The 22,400-nt window shown below is 39.4% G+C and overlaps 1 protein-coding gene across 1 annotated transcript in view; it reads right to left on the bottom strand.

The window, feature by feature from the left end:
* Positions 1 to 22,400, bottom strand: part of SI (sucrase-isomaltase) — a 219,470-nt gene that overhangs the window by 70,114 nt on the left and 126,956 nt on the right. Inside the window, exons 22-32 of the mRNA XM_044434407.1 lie at positions 20,201 to 20,371; positions 18,714 to 18,863; positions 14,223 to 14,429; positions 12,337 to 12,491; positions 8,058 to 8,226; positions 5,168 to 5,264; positions 4,536 to 4,648; positions 4,302 to 4,427; positions 3,113 to 3,241; positions 1,750 to 1,857; positions 552 to 614 (exon numbers count right to left, since the gene is read on the bottom strand). Coding sequence (XP_044290342.1) covers positions 552 to 614; positions 1,750 to 1,857; positions 3,113 to 3,241; positions 4,302 to 4,427; positions 4,536 to 4,648; positions 5,168 to 5,264; positions 8,058 to 8,226; positions 12,337 to 12,491; positions 14,223 to 14,429; positions 18,714 to 18,863; positions 20,201 to 20,371 — 1,488 coding nt within the window. The remainder of the gene's footprint in view (positions 1 to 551; positions 615 to 1,749; positions 1,858 to 3,112; positions 3,242 to 4,301; positions 4,428 to 4,535; positions 4,649 to 5,167; positions 5,265 to 8,057; positions 8,227 to 12,336; positions 12,492 to 14,222; positions 14,430 to 18,713; positions 18,864 to 20,200; positions 20,372 to 22,400) is intronic.

Here is a 22,400-nt window from a genome sequence, read left to right as displayed (position 1 = left end):
GATCCAGCACTTCAGAATGAATAGGCTGAACTCCCTGCAGGTATTTAGAAAGGAAGCATGATCTAGCCAATCTAAAGGATTGGGCAGCCCTCATCTCCCTCCATCCAATATGGATGGATCCTAATTCAGGAGTCAAACACATGCTTTGTATGGAGACAGGACTAAGAGATCATGCCTGAAACCCTGGAGATCAACTGCCAGCCATTCTCAACAGAACTGGGGTAGATAAACCAATGTTGACCTAATTGGACTAGCTATACTCAGTGTAAGGAAGCTTTCTATGCTACAGCTACAGGTTTCCAGTATGACTAATGTATCACAAATGCTTCTTGCATCTCAGTGAATGAGCTCGCCTTTTTCATTCCTCTATCCAAGTTTATATCATAGAAATAAAATGTGTTTGCCTGTACAAAGCAAGACTTGACACATGGTAACATGTAGCATTCTTTTTGTTGTTGTTGTCACTGTTGTTTTAACCACCAGAGCAGTGCTTTCAGTACCAGAATCATTTTTCCACAGAGGCTCACAGTGTTCGTGTGAGCTGTACCTACCTCCACTTTCTCATCCCAGCCTAGTGAGGCATTCACAACAACGTTGGGGAGGTATGGCCACACCTAAGAAAAACATGTTTGGCTTAATGCAATACAAATATTTTGTAGGAGGAACTGTTCTTTGAACTGGCTGTTTTCTACTGTTACCAGCAAGAAGTTACCCCATCCCAAGAATCAGACAGAGAAGAGAGAAAAGCCCAAAGATGAACCCCCACCCTACTTATCAAATTCCTTTAAAATGCAGAGTTGTTTTGACTGTGCAGAGACAAGTACATATAGCAAACAGCAGGTTGCTAGCTATCACCATGCTCTCCAGTTAAATGACATCTAACAGTCCTCACAAGAAGGAATATTGTCTAGCTAGACAATTTGTTGATAGACTATCATTGCTTCTACAGTCGCCCAGACAAACCATGCTATTAATTTCACCCTGCATGTTGGATTAAGTGGCCCCATCCTGGTTTACATTCTGTTGTGTCATGTATACATAAGTACATGTACGTTTTTGTTACCCTAGGACATTGCCCAAATCTACATATTAGCTCCTCCCCTTGTTACTTATGACTTTCTTTCTATAAACTAAAACATGCTTAGGAAACAAAATATCTCAGATTTTGTATGAGAAGAGTTTTATGCAATACTTTTATACCTTATATAAAATACCCCAAATGAAAGAACAAAAGAAGGTTAAGTACAGTTTATCTTAGTCATTTTGGAATATCAAGAGTCTGCACTACAAGCTCCAGCAAACAGAATCAAAATGCAGTGAGGGAAAGTTTATTAGTGCTGGTTTAAAGTTTGTATGGCCAATTATCATTATGCAGATCAAAGGTCAATAGGTGAAGCACTTCATACAGGTTGCATTGCTTTGTATTTCTTCAAGAAGTGCCATCTTAAATTACCTGTGCTAGCTGAAACCTGAAGACCATTCTTACAGTGATTCAAATTTCCTGTGGGCAACAGTCAGCAAAACAAAAACCTTTCCACACATAGCATTTGCTTTGTCTGAAGCACTTTTGTCTGGGGTAAAAAATGACCCCTCTTGTGAGTTGTGCTGTTTCGTATTGACACTGGTTTATATCACCATATCTAGGGCAGGGTTTATCCAAATAAAAGGACATGGAAGATTTCCATACTGTATATTTTAAAATATTTTTACATATCATATATGAATGCATTAAGATACATAAATCATTACCTTTCCCCACACAATATCACTTCCATTGGGCCATTTAATGAAGACATCATCCTGAACACCTCTCAAGAATGCTGGATAGTTAGTTTCATTTCCAGAAATGGCTGGATCCTGAAATAAAATATATATCCTTTTTACACTTATTTTAGTTTGAAGAGTCAACTTTATAAACATAAAGAGCAATCCAATATTGAAGGGATGCTCATTGAGGAGTAATAGGAAATTGCTGAGGCCCTGCCATGGGAAAAAAGGCATAGAGGAAAAGAAGAACACTTTGTACTAAATGGAAGCCCTTTGCACAGACAGTCTTTCCCCAGAATGCTCCAAGGGACTTGAGCACACGGGTAATGCTCTTTTTCCTATAACGCTTATGGGTACCATGTTTGGGACTCTGGAAAAGGAAAAAAATGAAGAGGAGAAAGATCTAGGATATCTGCTGGGATGTTTTGTGGCTGGTTGGACAAAACAAGAGACAAATTGGTCATACGGAATGCCAGAGCCTCATGCAGTAAGCAGGATATTGGTCCCTGCAGTATCCTTTCTGATTTGCTCAAGTGAGTTTAAAGGCATGAGCAGGTCCTCCTCATCTTTTTCCATGTCGAATTTGCACCCTATTTTAATTGAGATCCTATTGCATGTAGACTGTGAGCCTTTCAATCAAGCTAAGACTCTCCCAGAGGTCCCTGAGTTGCTGGGCTTTATGACTAGATCTGGGAACCAGTCCTGGGAGTGGGACAAAGGAAAGTGTCTCAAGCTAAGCCTGATTCTGTCTGCTGTTGTTAGGAAATTGTTCTGCACTGTTTGTAGAGTTGCAGCCAAGAGATTCCTCCTTTTTCTTTCAGGCATGTTGCTTCCTCCACCTCCTCCTCCTCCTCCTGTTCAGGTATGAAAAAGTTAATAGAGACATTCTCTCTTTGCCTTGGTGGGGACTGAGCTCATCCCTCCTGCTTCTTAATCCTGTGGCTTAACCCAAGGTACTGTTGTCATTTTTGTTTGTGGTTCCCATTGTTGTGTGTTCTGCCCCCTCCCTTTGACTGCTTAGCAAACCTACTTCCCTGGAGCTTCTTAAATCCTGTCCCAGAAGTGCTTTGTGTGTTTTCTACAGGCTTTCTTCACAGTGAACTACTATTGTGGCTATTGTGTTTCTTTTCCTTCCTTTTCTTTGCATCTCTTAGGTCAGAAGAACAGTGATGGTTAGTAACATGATGGGGCTCAAACCCATGAGTGGAGGAGTGTCTAGGCACTGATATTTGTGGGTCTTGGGAAAGACTGGTACTGAATGGAGTTCAGAATTGCCTTGCAAAGTTACCTAAGTAAAAGTATCACGTTATGAAAGATTTCAGAGAGATTAACCACATGTACTCACCAAAATGATGACAAATCTCATTCCATCCTGTTTCAGTGTATCAACCACACTTGGAAGTTTCTGAAAGTTTTTGCCAAGAGTGAAGTCCAATTGCCGTTCCATATAATCAATATCTGCATATTGGATATCCTATGCAAAACAGTGATGTTTGTAAATGTGTGTTTGTATGCCATAGTTGATTTTAAGGTGAATTGATCAACTGACATTTACAGTTTTCATGGAAGAAATTTGCCAAAGGTCAGGAAAATAGGAACTGCCAAGACCACTACAAGTGACTTCTAGTAAGCTAGTGTATTTTTAACATTTAACATTTTTGTACAGATGCCCCAGGAGCAGATCAGTAGATTTCTGAAACTGTCCCCCATCTGAAAGGTAGCTTGCTATGTAGTGCAACAGCTGAGCTTAGCCCCTCATTTTTGAGATTGCTAAAGTATTATTTATTTCTATACCACCAATTGCCAAAGATCTCAGGGCAGTTTTTAATAATTGTGAAAGATGCCATAAAATACAGATCCAATAAAAACAGTATTAAATTCCAATGTAAAAATTTAAAACACCTAAACATTCCAATATAAAAAATATAAAATAGTTTAGCATCTAAAATATTTCCATCAAAAACCAGACCTAACAAAAATAGCAGATATAATCCATCATATGCCATTAAATGCTATTTTTTCCAGTTTAAAATGAAATGTGACCATGTTGCTCTTCCTGGGCAGTTTTCCTTGTAGAAAAGTCAAATTAAATGGCAGTGTGATCACTGCTGTTCAGTGGATCACCAACACTTAGATTCCACACCTCATCCCAAGCATGGTACAAAAGTAAATCCAAAGCAATCTTCTTCCAATTAGTTCCTTTACTGACTATTTCAAGGCACAGCAATATGCCGGACTTAGAATTTTTATCTCAGCCCATACATTTCCCTAGTCCATGTGAAGATAGTTGAAGTCTATTCTCCACTGACAGCCTTCAGATTATGGCCAGGTGTCCCAGTTTCAAATCGCCACTTAGCCATGACTGTTGCAAGATAGCCTTGGCCCAGTCGCTATCTTTTGGTCTAGCCTCTCTCACCTGGTGGTTGTGAAGATAAAATGGGAAAGGGGAGGAACTTTCTGGTCACCCTGAGCTCTTTGGAGGGAAAGCAAGATATTAAAAAGTAAATGCACCATAATATTTACACAAAACTTACATAGGGGATATTAGCTGCCTTCATTTGATTGTATAGGTCAGAGATTTCTGTATCATTTTCATATCCATAGCGACACATCTGGAACCCCAAACCCCAATATGGTGGCATGACTGGACGTCCAATGAGCTAATAATAATAAAATGAAATATAGAATATTCAGATTACTGGCAAAAGAAAAAAAGGACCAAATTGTAGGTTTTTAAAACAGGTTTTATAACACAGTTTTAGTCTTACTGCAGTATATTCCTGAACTACTTGCTCTGGAGTTGGGCCCAAGACCATATAGAAGTCCAAAATTCCTCCTATGGTACGGTAGGTCAAAGCAGGAGTTGGCTGGAACTTTACCTCTAGAAAATCAGAAAGGCGGAAATACGGCATGGGATTATGTGATAATACATTGTTAAGTAATGATCATCACTCTCTTAGTTTGGCTGCAGAAAGTTCTGCACAGTAGGTTGAAGAACTTTCCCTTTGGGAAGTTAAGAGACTCCCTAGATTATGCAAAAACTTGTATCTTCTTATTTCTTGGTGATCAGAACAACTGCCAAGTTTTAAAAAGTGCTTGTCACAAATTACATTTGTTTTGGTTCATGTTGGTCCTGATCAATGAATCTGCCCTATCTAAAAGTAGGTTGGTGACACCATCATTTTTCTATTGTGCTTTCATTTCTTTGGAAATGACATGCTGCCTTAGGTCACTAATTTGCTGACAGGAAAATAGGCAGGGGACTTCCTGAAGTAATCAGATTCCCATCCTGGCATCAGAAAGAATAGAAGGGAATAGAAAAAATTGGGCTAGGGACTGGCATGATGCATGGTCCACTCTAATTCCAAACTGAAAATATTTGAAAAGAACAGTAACTTACCCATTCCATTACTGTTCAGCAAAAGAACTCCATGAGCATTTCCATCATTTTCCAGGCCCATGTAAAAGGGGTGAACTCCATATGTGTTGTATTGGTACTGCAAATGTGAAAGAAAAAATTATGGACTGCGACAAAAATCTTCACTTAGTGAATTCATTTCCTTATATCAACAAGACATAGAAAATTCTACTTCACAACAAATGAAGTAAATAAAAATTCTTCAGTTTTCTGAAGAACCCAAGATGACTTGAATAGAGAAGCATGGGAACCACAGAAAATAGTTGGTGTAGGTAGGGCTGGCCCAAGACATTTTTCTGCATGTGAAGGTCAGGATTGTGCCCCCCCCCATTCCATATACAAAAATCCAGTTGGACTGGCATATGAAGCTTTATTCATCACAGGAAGTGGCACAGCTTTGTCCACCCAACCTGGAAACTGTAGGCTAAGTTAAGCCAGACAGGACAGGGCTCAAAGCTCAGCCTTCCAACACTCAGCTGCCTGAAGCATCTGTGTTCCTCTTCTTAAAGCCAGGGCCAACCATTGGACAAGGTGGGTTCCAGACTTGTCTCTTTATGAATGGAAAGGTTCCTATTCATGGGGGGAGCTGAGGTCCTCCGGAACTTTCCTACAGAAAGATGAGGGCGGCAATTTTCTTCAACTCTTCTTGCAGCCTGAAGGGACACCCCCCCCCCGCTGTTCTGGAGGGCCACTTTAAAGTTTTTCTTTATCATTAAATGTTGCTTTTCTTTAAGGAGCATACAAGCACAATTTTTGTTCCAGTTTTTTTTTAAATTAAAACATTTTTCTTTTCCAAAAGGAACACACACACACTACATTTTGAGCTTTCTTTTGCAAATATTTGCAAGGAGGTACACTTTTTTTCCCTTCTTGGGAAGCAGAGCCTTTTGGTTATTTCCCCCCACCTAACTTTTGCTATAGTGCTGCTGGCCTCCTGTAGAAAGGCAATATTACACAATCGACAATGGAATAGAATCACCCTTGTCCTACCACCAATCATTCCCAACACAGATATATGACTTTGTATGAAAATCTATGTGCCACTAGGTGGAAAAAAGTCCTTGAGTGTCCTTGGATGATTTACTCATTGCAAAACAAAGATACGTCAACAAGAGTGACACTGAAGCAGTTCCTTTTGTTTTCAGATCATTTAAAGTTTAAATCTGTCATCCTCATATTAGGTTAGATGCACCCTAAATTAATTCCAATTAATCACTACTTAAATCAATGGGATTTACATAAAGGTTTACTTAATATTGATTTCAGTGGAACCTAAGCACAATTCAGGGAAATATCCAAGCTGACGATAGCAACAGAATTTCTATGGCAATCTGTAATGCAATGCTAGTAGTGTTGACTGGCAATCTGAGCAATCCTGTAACACTGTGATTGTGGTGTGCTAAAGATTGGTTGCACTAGGAATGTATGAGAAGTCCAATATGCACCCTGAGATTCTGGCTTACCAACTTTGTCCTGGTGCTGACTTCCTATGCATCCACACAGCTTATAGATTTCCAGTTCTATGATATGCTATGATTTGCATATTGTTAAAAAAGAGTAAGGAATTTTGCTTAAAATTTGCTGATTAGTACAAGTCAGATCCCAAACTATCACCTGAGTCTCAGGTAGATTCAGTGTCCAGAAGCACCTTCTTTCAGCTGCATCTAATTTACCAGCTGTGACCCTACCAGAACACCAAGAGCCTAGCCATAGTCACATACACTCTGGTAACTTCTTGACTGGACTATTGTAAAATGTTGTATGTGGGGCTGCCCTTGAAGGCAGTCCGGAAACTCCAACTGGTACAGAATAGGGTTGCGTGACTGCAGGAACGATTAAGTTCGCATGCCCAAAATCACCCCAATATTATATTGGTTACATTAGCTACCTGGTGAGCTCTGGGCCCAATTTAAGGTGCTTGTGGTAACATATAAAGCCCTAAACAGCTTGGAACCAGAGTACATGAAGGATTGCCTGCTCCCATATATACCTAAGAGGGTTTCCTCTCAGAGGAAACTCTTCTGAGAGAGTCGTCTTTTAAGGAGGTAAATAGGTTGGCAAATAGAAGAGGAAATTTCTCAGTGGCTGTGCCCCATTTATGGAATTGCCTTCAAAAGGTAGTTTGCCTGGCGCCTTATTTACAATAATTTCAGCCCCAGTCCTCTTCTCCAGACATGTCAAGAACTTATTTTATACTTGGATATTATTTATAATGTTCTTACTTTTACTATATTTTTACTTATTGATACCTGACCTCCGCTGCGTATTTCTCAGTTTTATTGTTGTTTTTATTATTTTTATTTTGTGTAATGTTGCATTTGGCTTGGGGAGTCTTCAGACTAGCAGAATATAAATTGAATAAATGAATAAATGACAAATGAAGAAACAATCAATCAAACAAACAAATAAATAGATAAAGCATATGAGGAACATGGTGCCACTGTGTGCAAATTAGCTGTTTTTATACAAATTGCAGTAGATCCATGGGCTTTTGGGGGTGTCTCCTTGTGCACAACATACAAAATACCATGATTTGTACAAATTGTATAAACTCTAACCCTAATTTGTGTAAATGCTCCTAAATAGTGCTAATAGTGATACTCCCTGAAATTTCCTTAACATTAAAAATGTACAGGTCATAGCCTAGCTTGGAGACTGAAATCCACAGGAATACTCTGATTCTTACAATGAGCAAATGAACCACAATTTCATAGTCAGCATGTCCCTAGTTCATACTATAATGTAAATTAGCATTATGTCTTCTAGGATACTGCCTCCATTTAGTCTGGATTCAGATCCTCTGAGTTTTCTTCTGTTAAGAGGTATGATGAAGAAAATAAAGCATGAATCCCCCCAGGCAAGTGGTACTCACTCCAGGAGATTGATCCCTTGCAAACATTGGCCAGGTTTTCCAGTCCATTTCTTGGTGGTATTGTTTATGCTCCGTTTCACCAAACCCATAAACATACTGTGAGGGTAGGCGAGTTGAAATTTGAATGAACATGTCACTGAAGGTGAATCCAGGTAATTGGGAATCCCAGCTACAATCAAAAGATTATCTGGTTATTGAATGAAAAAGTGAAAAGAAAGCAAATGGATCATAATGATATATGAGGACACTGAGTTTTCAGATCATTTCCAGAACGAAGTGGGGAATAAAATATTATAATAATACAACTGTTTCTGTTTTGGCTATCAAAAGGTACATTTATCATTCAGTCCCAAAGACAGCTATGAGGGAGTGTTGGGCAGCTTGAATAGCAAAGCTGTACAAGAGGAGGGACTGCAGTTGGATCACAGGCCTGGAAATTTGAGCCTGAATGTAGCACTGTAGACATAGACATGTGTACTTTGGCCCCCAGAATGAACTTTACTGGACTTGATGAACCAGTGCTTAGACTCAGTGCAAGGGACCCTTTCATTCTTGTGCTGGTCAAGAACATCAAGCCTATCCAATCATGCTGCCCTACAAACAGTGTTGCTTTTAAATATTAGATGGCAAAGCTGCACCAATGCAACTTGCTCTGCGGTTGCCGCAGTGCCATCAAAATGCTTCCCTTCAGTAGGTACCCATGCCGCCAGTAATATACTCTTGCTCTGTTTAGTAAAGCTGTGGCAAATATTAGAAGCCAATGCCAATATGACCATGTTCACCTAGATTTGTATACCAGTGGGGCTTTTATTCTAATGGGATCAGGTCAGGATGCCATGGCAACACAGGTACCTCTGTGCCTAGTCCCAAACACTTATTCAGTGATGTACCAACTCACCATGAGAGTAAATATTCCGCAAGTCTCTATTGTTCCAAAAGGGAACACACACAGTCTGCCACACATTCATCCATTCATTCATTTGTAAAATGTGTATGCCGTCCAATGACTAACGTCTCTGGACAGCTAACAGCATAAATAAATTGACGATAATAATTTGATCTTGGAAATCATGACCAACAGCAAACACAAAAGAACTTTCCCAGGATTGAAAGCAAAAATGCATGTTAGAAGAAACTTCAGTTGATGGGTAATGGAGGGTGGGGGTATTGGATTTAAATTAAGATACTTCTTTCATCTTGGGTAATCCTACACTGAGAAGAACATCAGTGCAGCTCTGGTGTAGTCCTACGAGTTTCACCCAAGCACCAGTGATCTATGGGGGAGCAAGATAAAGGTGGTTGTCAGTAAACCCTTGGCATGATCCCTTTAGATTCTGTGTTCTGTCATCTTTGCTAAGACCAGAATTGCCTACCAGAAGGTAATGGATGTCGAGAGACACAGGACATTCAAATGCCAGAAGATACAGCATTTCTAGGTATAGTATTAAAATCATGGGGTCTGCAAATACAACAATTGCCTATAGACTGTGATGTCACTCCTCTCCTCTCCTATATACTATTGTAAAGCCCATTTCAAACACATGAACATAAACAGATGAGCATTTGGGGAAGCCATGGTACAGAAACAAATCTGCTTGAAAATTGACTGGGACAGGACTTTGTCCATCCTATTTTAACTGTTCTAAAAATACTATGGATAGCGGGGTCAGGAACCTGCAGGAACATTTTTAAATAAACAACTAATGATGAGCTGTTACAGAAAAGAAATTAGAAATCATTCAAGATCTGTATGGGGATAGTTTAAGCACTAATAGTACTGAGAAGATTTTTGATCTATAACTCCCATGTATCTCTGCTACTTTGTTCTGTGTAATGGTGAGCTTATCTCTCTGCTGTCTGATCATATGCAATGACAGGTGTGGAGAGGAAAAGCTAAACTAAGCTTAGACAGTTGCCTGCTGATCCCAAAAGGAACAGTATGAATACTTCGGTTCACAAAGAATTTACTCAAAAGCTTATAGCAGAACAGAGCACTCCTACGGGGTTTAACCATAAACAGTGATATTTCTTCAACTCACATGTTCTCTAAAAACTGTCATATGTAAACCTATTATGTGATCATTGAAAATCCTTTTAGCTTTATCCAGACTGTCAACTCTGCTCTTCACTGAACCCTACAGATCCTGCTGCCACCTCTCTTAAATTCTAAATAGCCCCTCTCTTGTGTCATGGAGGTTAAAGCTTGATTTTTAAAACTATGTTATGGTTATGTAGGCTTCTACAATTGGTGAGGGTGTTCAAGGATAGGCTAGACATGCACATGGTGGGCATGTTGTGAACAGAGCCGGCTGGAGCCTGGGGTCAGACTAGATGGCCCAGGAGACCCCTTCTGACTCGCTCTCTATGTCTCTATATAGTTAGGCATGTAACTAATACATGCAAATGTCTTTCTTTGGTCTGAGAAAATTCAGTTCATGTAAACAAAGCATTGGATTCAGAATATGGTCATGTATAGAACAGACTCATTTTAAATAGTGGGAAATATTATTCACATTTACATGGCCAAGCCCTATACAGAAGAGTGAAGAGGACTGCACATATTGGCCCTAATTCAAGGACCAAGTCCCATCTCTCTTGTGCTGAGTGGCAAGATCTGAACTGGGGTTCTGTTTGCACTCACCTGAGTAGAACGTTCTGCACCATCAAGAACTATGCTTACTCAGGGTCTCAGAAGAAAATGCAGTTGCATTCATTTTCAAATGAACAAAAGCAGAAGTTCTCTTCAGATATCCCTGCTCGATGCAGGAAGGGGGTGTGGGTGAGACAGAGGGACCAGCAAATGCAGGGATGTTGTAGGTGGTGCCATTGCTACTCACTTCATCCTTTAACATTGTATACCTTTGCCAAACAAAGGTAAGAGGACAATGCCAGCAGCATTTTAGGTGTGGCTCATTTAAGACATCATACAAAAGTTTTTCCTCTTGCAATGAAATGGGGTTCCCATGAAATGTGAATGGAGAAGATAAAGAACCTCTGAGAGCAGTGATCTGTTTACAGCTAAACAAGATACTATGCACCTAGCATGAAGAAGGACTGTCACAGGGCTGCAGTTTTATACAATTTGTAAGATCATTAATATGGTGATCAGATTTTGTAATCACTAGGGTCTGAATTAGCCCCAAAGAGCTTATACAGAGGCCAATATTGATTTTGTGAAATTCCCGCACCTTCTACAACTGTTTTCTCATAGATTCTTTTAGGGAATGAAAATACTAGGCCAAAAGATTATCTGCAGGGCTTTAGAAAGGAGAGATCTTGAAAAACATTTGACCTGACAATACATTCTGAAGAGAAAAGCAAGATAATGTATTTTATAAAGAAATTTTCTCCAGAGGAAAAATAAACATGTTAAAATCTAGAGGCAGCTTTGGAAAGATGAACCAAGATGAATACAGTTGCCGCTGATCTCAGGCAAAATAATCCTGGGATCATATGATTATACATGACTCTAAGGAAGTATTACAAGCATAAATAAGGCCACGTATATTACAGTGCCGTTCAGGTAGAATAAGCAAAATCAATTATTCTGACTGGTGTAACAACACTATTCAGAAGGGAAATATCCAGTACTGCTGCTCTATATTTGCTGATTCTTTTCCACTTGTAGGACTACCACTAGCACAACAAGAACCAACATTTTGGGTGTGTGTATGTGAGGGGAGCCGCATAAACAATTGGAAGTAGGGATATGTGAGGAATTCAGCTTGGGACTGGGAACCCATCAAATTTCTCAGCTTGAATTCCTGCTTTTCTTCTTCTCTAAGTCCAACTTGGGTGAAGCATTTGCACGGGTGACCAAATGGCATCAAGAAGAGTTCTACTCCCCCAAATGTGACTTTCAGACTTCGTGCACATTGCACAAAAAATATATTCTTTGTCTGTTTTGCTCAAAGAATTATATACTTTGTGCAAAGAATTACATATTTTGTATTCATTGTGCAAAGAAACTGCTAACATTCCCAAGTGTTCACGGACTTGATCTCAGCTTGGCACAATTCCTGGCCAAGACTGAGCATAAGAAAGAAATCCAATAAGTGCAAGAGAGACAGATTCTGGCCAGATCGTCAAATCCCTAATTAGAAGCACTAATTTCCAGAACAACACAGATCAGCAGAGCTGCAAGCTCAATTGACCTGCAGTTTTCTGAAAATGAGCATTTTTACTAATTTTTAATTAGCTTTGTTCAGAAGCAATTTCTGATGGGTTTGGGAACTGTTAGGTTCATACTGTGCTAACAGACAATATTGGATCCACTTACATGACTGTCCCAGTACTTCTGCGACGAACCTGGATACCAAATGGGTTGTTTTGAACTGACACATCATAGAGACGATTCTCAGGGGTACTTGCTGGTGTGTTGGGGAGGTTCAAGGGCACTGGCACCTCATATCTCTTCTTACTGTAATCATAAATCTGCAAAGAGAAATTGAGTAGGAGGTTTAGAAGACAGTCGTAAAATATACACATCGAGACTGGAATTGCATTTTATATCAGTTCCCTGCCATGTCAATTATAGGAACTCTGTAGTAAAGCAACAGAACAGTTCACTACCTTTTATGGGTAGCCTATGTAGGGAAAGGACATGGATAAATGTCATTACTGACTTGGAAACTGTTTCAGCATCAGCTACAGCCACCAGAAATAAGTTATACAATTTCATGGCAGAAATACGGAGACTACAATGAGCCCAAGTGGGGCTTTTAATTCTTGTGATGATGATCTGACTTAAAAATACCTTGTGTCCAGTCTGAAAACACAGCCATTGGAGCCTCTGCAACTGGAAATTGTAAGATCAGTCAGTCAGAGGCCTACACAACTAACAGGCTTCAAGTAGGGTGACTTGCCAAGGGTTCCTCAAATTAAAATAGTGAAAGAATAGTACAAATAATAGTTTCATACATCCTTCTTGCTTCTGATTTCTATAATCTTCCAGGCTGATTTACAAATGTAGACTTCAAGGTTGCTCAGCTTCCCACAGGGCAGAAGACTGCTACTTTGGCACCCACACTCATGCCTTTGTAATCACCACTCAGAAACAGCGCCTTGGTACTTCCAAGTCCCAGTCTCTTGATTGAACACCTCATTCTGTGCTAGCAAGATGTCCAAGGTATTTGACCAGGGTTTCCAGTCAGGGAGAAAAATTGTTAATGGTGTCACTCATTAAGAATTGCTGGACCAGTTTTTGGTAATTTTGGTAATGGATTATGAAAAACCATGATCAGTTTTTATGACTGCTTCTTAGTTTTGTGCCATGATGGGTTCCAGCTGGCCTTTGAATGAGGGAGACAAAGCCACACCATTTCTAGTCAAAACTCAAGTAGTTCCAATCCATATGCATGATGGGGTTTAGAATGTAACTGAAGCAAGAAACTATGTTTATGCACGTTCTTTATATTTAAGACCCTCATCTAATACAAAGCCTGTTCCTTGCCTCATTCTTGAACCAATAAGACCAGACCAGGATATGGTCTGAGGGTTAGACATGCAGCTACCTTGAAGAAGCTAAGCAGCTCTGGTCAGTACCTTGATGGACAACCTTCTGGAGCAGACTTCCTCAACCTGAAACCCTGCAACTCCCATAATTCCCAGTCAGCACCAGCATTTATTTTATTTATTGTTGTAATATGAAATGGGTTGTCATTACAGAAAATCTAGTCTCTCCTGTCAGTATGTTTCTAATTTCTTGGGACCATGAGCAATGTAAATCAGGTCAATCCTAATGCATGGGTTGATTAATAATTAGAAGAGGCTCTGTCAAGTTTTGGGGTCATAAAACATTTGTGGGTTTATATGCCAGTGGCAAGATATTGCATTGGGCCAGTAGCTTACTAGCAATTAGATAATTCCTTGCAATCAGATGATTTGGTGGTTAAGTGGAAGACGGTGATAACATGTGTCTTCTTTAGAATGGAATATTTAATAATTGGACACAACACTTCTCTAGATACATAAATATTTGAGTCTTCTTTCAATTTCTGTCTGCCAATATACAGTGATGATATTACATGACTTGTATTTTGGAGCCAATACAATTAAAACACCTAGTGGGACAAAATAAAAAGCCTGACTACTTACATAAGAGCCACATACATGTGGATGCAGTCCAAAATATTAACAACTGCATTCTTGTTTTGCAATTTTTACCTTAAATTGAAGCATGTTGTTCTCATGGTATTTCACCTCCAAGCGAAGTGTGTTAATGGGTTCCAAAGATAATGTTGCACTTTTAACAGATTTCTTGCTTCTTCCAAGGTCTGCCATTAAACCAGAAGGTGTGTATTGAATTTGGTCAACATTGTAACCATAATCAGAAGGGTAGTAACAGTAAGGGACTCCTGAAGGAGCAGAAGCCTAAAAGCAGAAGCAAATGTTGTAATAACAGTGACAAGAACTGGAAGCAGAGAGATACAGAAATTATGAGTGAATTTATCACATTCAGTATTTACTGGTGACAGGCATGTACTCCCAATTCCCAATATAATTAGCACAGTTTTTCTGAACATATTCAGTGATGTCTGGAAAAATCTTGTGGGTTTCCTGAGAGTTATCAAAGCATGTTCTAAAGGATCAAGTCTATGGAGCAAAACCAGTCTCTTTTTTAGTTGCCCTTGTTGTCAATCAAACATATGTGTGTGTGTGTGTGTGTGTGTGCGCATGCGCGCGCGCTGCCATTCAGGACAGGGAACACCTCAAGATGACACATAACGATAACATGCATAAAATAAAATTCAAACTAGAACTGCAATTGTAAAAGCATTGAGTGTTCCACAAAACAACCAATTCCTGCATTGGGCAGAAACCTATAACATAATTCCAGCTATAACACAGTCTGAAAGCCAGTATACAACAACTTAATCCAGAAGTGTGATGGAGCCACTGTGGAAAAGGCCTTTTTCATATATTTGCCTACCCAACTGCTTTCACCAATGGGCAAGTATAAAGGGACACTCTTCCTGATTAAGTTGAAGGTAGGCTGATACTTGCTGTTGCAAGCTGACAGAAAATATTGCCTAGTGAGGTAAGAGGCCCTCTTGATCTCATACTAAAGACCCACAAGCTCAGTAGCAAGTTTTGCCACTGTAGTGCAAGGCAGCTATAGTTTCTAATTCTTTCTATCCCAATTCATTGAATCCCATAATATTGGAAACTGTTAATTTCACTGGAAATAACAAGCCTTTATCAAGGCCATTATGTTGGTTGGATGGTGTAAATTGGTGACCTGAAGGCCTTCTTGGCCCCTTCCAATCCTACTTTTCTATGATTCGATGTTAATGTTACACATTTCATGTATTCTCTAGTTATATTTGCAGATCTTGCAACTGCTGTTGGTACATTGCTCATACATCTTCCATAGACCATCTTCCATAGGCCTTTAGCTGCTTCATTACCCTTAAGGATGCACTGTATATGGTAGACTCAAAGTTCTTTGTATGCAGCTTATTATCAGGAATGAGTATATAAAGAAAGCTTTTCTGTGGGGCGGGGATGAATATGCCACCTCGAAAATCATAGCTTCTGATTCACATTGTTCAGAACAATATCTTCAACAAAAGAAGAGTCTCTTAAGTGCCATTACTCTCAGTGTGAGAGAATTAAATGTAGGTTTTCTCTGATTGGTTTCCATCCACGGATAGAAGGTTATTTCATCTTGCAGAGGCTCCTCTCAGCAGAACGGGTTGGACAGCTAAACATTGCTAGACAAGATGCAATGCTTCATCAAACAAGAGAGGATACCAATGTTCATATGCTAATAAATAAATATACATATAAATCTACCATATAAACTGAAACACTCTACATCTCACTATAGTAGAGAAGACAATAAGCAGATGAATTGCAGGGATGTCAGAAAAACTGCAACAGATTCTACTGAGTCCTAATTACTATGAATCTAACCTAGCATTGCTTATTCACAGATCACATACACTTGTAGATCTTGAAAAAATGGGGGAGGGTTTTTGCATAAATTTGCATTAGTACACATGCTCATCAGTGCAAATAAAATCAGAATTAATATGCATTTGTACAAGTGGAACATAATCTCTCATACATCATGAAAGATTCTGATTCCATCAATGTGAAGAATGAAAGACACCTGATAATCCATAAAAGAGAAACAGAATGGATTTTACAGATCTGTATATATCTCTGTGTATCTGGTCAGTCTGCTTCCCAGATATTGCCTGTTGATGGGTAACTTCAAAGCCCATCTTCTTCCTTACAATTCTTGATCATACAGCTGAGAGGTATATATATAGCCACCTTCATGGGGACAAGGAAGAGAGCACTTGACAATTCCTTTCTACTCCTGCAGTCCCCGTCCATGTAATCTCCCACCTTGTTTTGTAGGATTCTCCAAACCTCAATAACTGATGGAAGGGGCAAAGATATTGTGGAGGGACAGCGGAGAAATCAACCAACTACTTCTCCCTCCATATTCCACTAATACCTCCACTGGATCTAAGCTCCATGGGACCATAAAGCCTTCTCCTGATGGAAGGACTCTGATGGGATAAAAATCCATATGCTTAAAGTAACACAGCATGGTTAACTTTCATGGGATTTCACCCAAAATCTTTAGAAGTGCTTAACTGATTAATGAGACAGAAAACAGAGCAATGTTCATTCTGTTTAATCCTCTTTCATAAAAATGGAATGCCTCTAGACTTTTATGCTAGGGCTGTTTGAAATGTTAGGAGGTTTGCAAGATTAGCTGAGTAGCCAAGGAGCTGATTTTCCACTCGAATACTGTTTTTGATCTCTTTTTATCCCACAGTAGGTAAACTGTGGATAAAAGAAGAGCAGGGATCTACTTAAGTTAGCTGAATGCCTTTATCTCTGGTTGTTTTTTATTACACTACTGTCCAAATGTATTTATAGCATGTTTTTGCCTGCCCTTCAGCAAAACAAGATACCCAAGCTGGTTTACAAAGAGGTTTCTTAAGACATGTGGTGTGTGTGTGTTTCTGTGCCTGTGTGTGTACCACTGGAGAGAGGAAGGGGAGAAGGCCAAATCTGGGGCTGGGGGGATTCTCCACCTCATTCAGCTACCTTAGTCTTCATGCTTACCAGTTATATGGCAAAAGAACAGCACTGATGTTTTCCCCTCACAATCACTTCAGGTTTGCTCAGACTGTACTGCTAGTTCTTGCAGTTCCACAGAATCCCTTGAATGTCTGGCAGTATTGCTAGCAGGATGCAAGAATGAATGAGACCAACTATGGGGCATCATACATGCCTGAGTCATGTCTGATTTGCTACCCGGCACAACCAGGTCACATAGTCCAAGGCCAAGGCCTCTGGGTTGCTGTTCAGTTGAAGGCATTGTTGGCAGGAACTTCTGCTCTGAGAGTCAACTACTTATTACAACACCACTTGCATAGCAATGTTCTTTCTTCTTGCTCTACAGTAAGTTCATACAACCCTAGTTTGGCCTGGGAGCACATTAGTTTGGGAGAAGAGAATTAAGCTTTCCTCTCCAAAATGTCCCTGCACTGGGGTGGGTGGTAGTTAACAAAACAAAGATGTCTCCTTTAGCATCAATGGATCTTAACTCCCTATGCATTGAGAGAAGAGAGAGGAACAGTTCAGCAATAGGCTTTACGATTAGTGTACCATGTCATTTGACTGAACATCCCATTCACCAAGTGCTACCACGAGGAAACCATCCATCAAGCTGGCAGAAATAAAGTTGACAAACAAAGCATTATCGAAGAGAGCATATGCAAAACTTCAGCCTACTAGCTCACATCTGGTCTAAATCTCCTTGGTCTAATTCAAACCTTTCTGTTAGAAAATTTGTAGTCTCTTTTTCATTGCATATCCATCTGAAGTCAAACCAACACTGCTTAGAGTACATATCTGAGAACTAGAGAGTTTTGAAACAACTTTGGTGGAGGCAGCTAGAGAATTAATGAGTTCTACAGAAAAAGCTACAGGAGTGTAAAGACAAAAAGTGTGATCACACCACTTGATTTGTGTTTTACCTGCCACTCAAAAAACAGGGTATTATTAGTTTATCTGACTTTACTGACATATTTGGAGGCACTCCAAGGATGGCAGAACGAAGGGAGGGAGGAGGAAAAAGAGTAAGGATTCCACCTGGAAAAAATATTCCAATGAGTACTGAGAAGAATTCAAGAAAATGCAATGGTGGCCAGTGTAGTATAATGGGTAGTGTTGGACCCATTATACTACAAGTGTTCTGGGTTCAAAAAGTGTAACTTTGTGCCAAGCTCAGCTTAATCTCAGCCTAAGCTACTTCAGAGGGTTATAGTGAGGATAGAATTGAGAAGAAGAGGTGGGTTATGGAAGCTGACTTGAATTCCTTTAAGGAAAAATGGTGGGATATAAATATAATAAATAATAAAATCATAATGACTTATGGAAAATTAAAGAGAAGCAAAGGAGAGAATGGTAATTCCCTCACTGGAAAGAACAGTTTACTGAAACCCTGGGCTCTGTCTTGGAAAAGAAGGTACATGGGCCAAGGAAAGCTCAATAAATTTTAACTAATAAATGTATCAAATGAAAATGCCAGTAAAAAGCTTCAGAAAGTGCAGGGAGACAAAGGAATTCTTGATATTTTAAGATCGTTTTTAACTCAAATCCATAGTTGTGAATAAAAGGGCTTACATTCCAGTTACAGCCAAGAGATTTACAGCTTTGTTCTGCTGCATCTGGGGCAGGATGGCAATCAAATTTGTCGATATCTCTTAACAGCTGATTCCAGGATATTTTATGATCTTCTCCCAGTTTAAGCTGAAGACCTGTAATATGGGCAACCTGTGAACATTAAATAAAAGCTAAATCGAACCACACTTCTGTAAAACTTAGAAGAAATTCAAAATTCAAAATCAACATGTGATACATTTTATGATTAAAGTCATATAAATGTTTTGCTGGTTTTTTATTTTTCAGTTTTTATACAAACCACCCTGCTTATTTAAATGAAGAATGGTAAATAAATATCTATACTAAATAAAAAATATGAACACCCCTTTAAAAGCTATATTATATTTTGCCAGGTACTGCTTCTGCATATTTGAAATGGATAGGGAAGGATTTTACAAAGTATACAAGGCAGGACCTTTCCTGAATGGCATTAAGAGATGAAATTCAACAGAGACTGGGTTATGCATGGGTTGAATTTGGCTTGTTGTTGAACTGTGCATTCTTGTTGAAATAGAGGTTATCATGTTGTCTGAACCCAGCTGAGATGTCATGGACAGCGCCCCACACAACTTAACAGCAAAATGTGAGTCCTTTATGTGGGTTGCTTGTGCTCAGTAAGTCAAAGCTTGTTAGAGCAGCTTGGGATCAGAAAACCCAGTAACCCATGATTCAGCAACAATGCATATTTAAACAAGAATCCACAATCAACCCATACTCAATCCTTAAATGTGATATATGTTGTCTGAACCCCATCAGGGAAGGACACCACTAGCAAGTCATTTGAAGGATCAGATTCAAGATGCAATGAGGACACAGAGCAGGTTCCATTATTGTGTTTTCCCTGCCTCCAGGTATTTAGGAGAACAGCTGCAGAGCTGATGTGGTGTATTTTTTAGAATATTGGATTCAGGAGATCTCCGTTCAGGTCTATGCTTGGCCATGATGCTCGGGTAACTTTGGGCCACCATTGATTCTCAAGCTAACCTATCTTACAAGCTTGTTGTGAGGATAATTATGGGAGAAAATTGATAATAAATAAATAAAAATTAATGAATGAAGAAGTAATGTAAGGCTCTTTGACCTTCTTGGAAAAAAGAAGATGCAATATAAGTTTATTTTTTTAAAAATCAACCAGCATGACCAAGTGACCTAATGAGAGGTTTAGTGTAAAAGTAGTAGTTTTGGGAAGAATGCAATGGAATGTATTCTGTGTCCTGATTCTGGACAGTATCCAATGTTGTCCCCACACTAAGAGGCAACATTGCAGAATAGGGTGGTAGCTGTTCAGCAGATGTCCTGCTGATTTTCTGGTGGGCTCTGCAGGTGCAAGAGAAGGAATGTAGGCTAAAGATCAGTTCTGGATAGTGCCCATTATCATCTGCAGTATGTGAGGTATATGAAACAAGGATCACTTCCAAGAACTTATGAAAACATTCAGCAACATTTACCTTATCTGGACCACTGTAGCTAATAGTGATAGGATATGTTTGAGCCACATCGTTTGAGATCACTTTCACTTCTGTTGGCTGAAGAGGTAATCCAAGGATTTTGATTTCCTGAAATTCTAAATTATTTGGGTCTTTGTAGTTGTTGTGTGTCACAGTCATAGTTAAGACATTCTGGAACATAACAAGGTGCACAAACAATATCGTTACAGAAATCATTTGATGTGTTTTACACATCTCTTCAGATTTGTTTTACAATTTCTCTTCAAATGATAGTCCACTAAATTAAATACAAATGTTAACTTGCATTTTACAAGATGAAACCATTCACCTCCTTTGCAAAAGAAAAGTAAACTGCATTTTTTCCTTTGTGAAATCCAACTATTGCACAATAATTACTCAGTCACAGTAAGTAATTCCAGAAGCTCAAATCAGAGTTCTTATTCATACAGAGAGTTCCCCAGAGCGAGAGCACTCTGTTGTTTTGACCAGCTCCCTCTGCAAGTTGAGGGCAACAAATGTGATGGGGCAGAAGGGCAGGACAGTAGTCCTTCTTTTCTTCCCAAACTGCCCTGCTCAGGTTTCATATGTTCCAGTTGCATGTTCAACTCAGTTATGAAGCTCACTGTATGATTGGTTCAGACTTTGACTCTCAGTCTAACCTGTCTCACGGGGCTATAATGAGGATGACCTAGAGAAGAAAAGGACAATTATTTAAGCTGACTCAGGCTCCTTGATGGAATAAACATAATAAAGAAATAAATCTAGTTTCCCACTGATCGCAAGGACTCAGGACTAAGCAATATGGCACCTTAAGTGGGCAGCATCTGGTTTTTCTCTCCTTTTTTTTTTTTTTTTTGTCTAAGCATGTAGTGCCCAGTTTCAGATCAAGACCATCATGCACAGGATGGATGGGAGGGAGGGATTAAATAGTCGAAAGAGCCTTTAGGCTATTGGGTGATATACCGTCCCTTTTCTTTAAATGAATGTTCCCCCCATGTTTCAATGAGTTCTTTTCCCCCTCAACACAACAAGAATTTCCCTCACACCACTGAAAGAACATTAAAGTAAAAAGAGGCATGTCCATTGGGTATGTCTGCAGAAGTTAAACCACTCCTTAAAGTGCTGGCAAGGTTTTTGCTAAAGTTGTTATTCAATAGAAGACAAAAGCAGAAGCAGAAGCAAGAATGGAAGGAAGGAAGGATGGAAGGAAGGAAGGACAGAAGGAAGGAAGGAATTTGTCTCCTTCCTTCTTGGGTTTTAGAAGTTCTAGAAACAAAGCAATCCTCTTCAACCCTTCCAGGTGTTCTGCAGTTCATCTTACATCAGTTCAACCATCAGCTCAGCTCTGGTCAATAGCCAGAAATGCTGAGTTGTAGTTGAGATCCACTGGAGAGCTCCGAGTTGGACAAAGCCTGGAGTAAAGTACTAATTAGACTAAGAGGAGTAGTCCAGAGTAAGAAAACAATGCATTTTACTATTGGACAATGCCATCCATTTCTCACACATCTAAACTTAACAATAAATACTTCCTGGGGAGGAGACAATGTGACCTCAGACTCCATTGGGGCCCAGCCCTTCTCACTGCAGACATGAAGATCTGTATTATGCTCAGGGGCATGAGTCTAAGAGAAATCAGGAAGGGGGAAATCAACAAAATCAGCAACAACAAAATTTGAAAATACAGCCAGCATCATTTCTTTCTTCCATGACATCAAGAATGCTGAGAGCACAGGAAGAGTTTAGCCCCATTCAATGTTTTCCCTGAATTCAAATTCTAGAGCATCATGGGATACAGAAGAACTAGGTTTCCTATGACTTAATGCAAGGCAGCTCAAGAATTTGGGACAGCTGGGCTAAGAAAAGAGAGGGCAAGAAAAGAAAAAGCAACTTACAAAGGCAACCAGGAAGAATTCTCTTGCTCCCATGTTGGCAAGAATGCAGACAGCCAAGAGATACATACAACCTTCTGCCAAATACCTTGTAAGTGCTGTTAATTGTTAATCCCACGAAAGAGAGGTGGGAGGAGATTGAGGGAGAAAAAAAAATCTAGAAATCTCACAATATATACAAAGCAGTGTTTGGAGGACAGAACATCCAAAATTAAAAGCCTTTGAACATTAGGAATAAAAACCCAAAAATTGACTTTAAAAGTCTATGCATGAAGTCTACACATTTATCTTTAGAAATGACATAAAGCCCA

Source organism: Varanus komodoensis, unplaced genomic scaffold (genome assembly GCF_004798865.1).
Source record: "Varanus komodoensis strain SLA01 unplaced genomic scaffold, ASM479886v1 scaffold28, whole genome shotgun sequence".
In the NCBI taxonomy this organism is placed as follows: Eukaryota; Metazoa; Chordata; class Lepidosauria; order Squamata; family Varanidae; genus Varanus; species Varanus komodoensis.
This window is presented reverse-complemented; position numbering and strand designations above follow the sequence as displayed.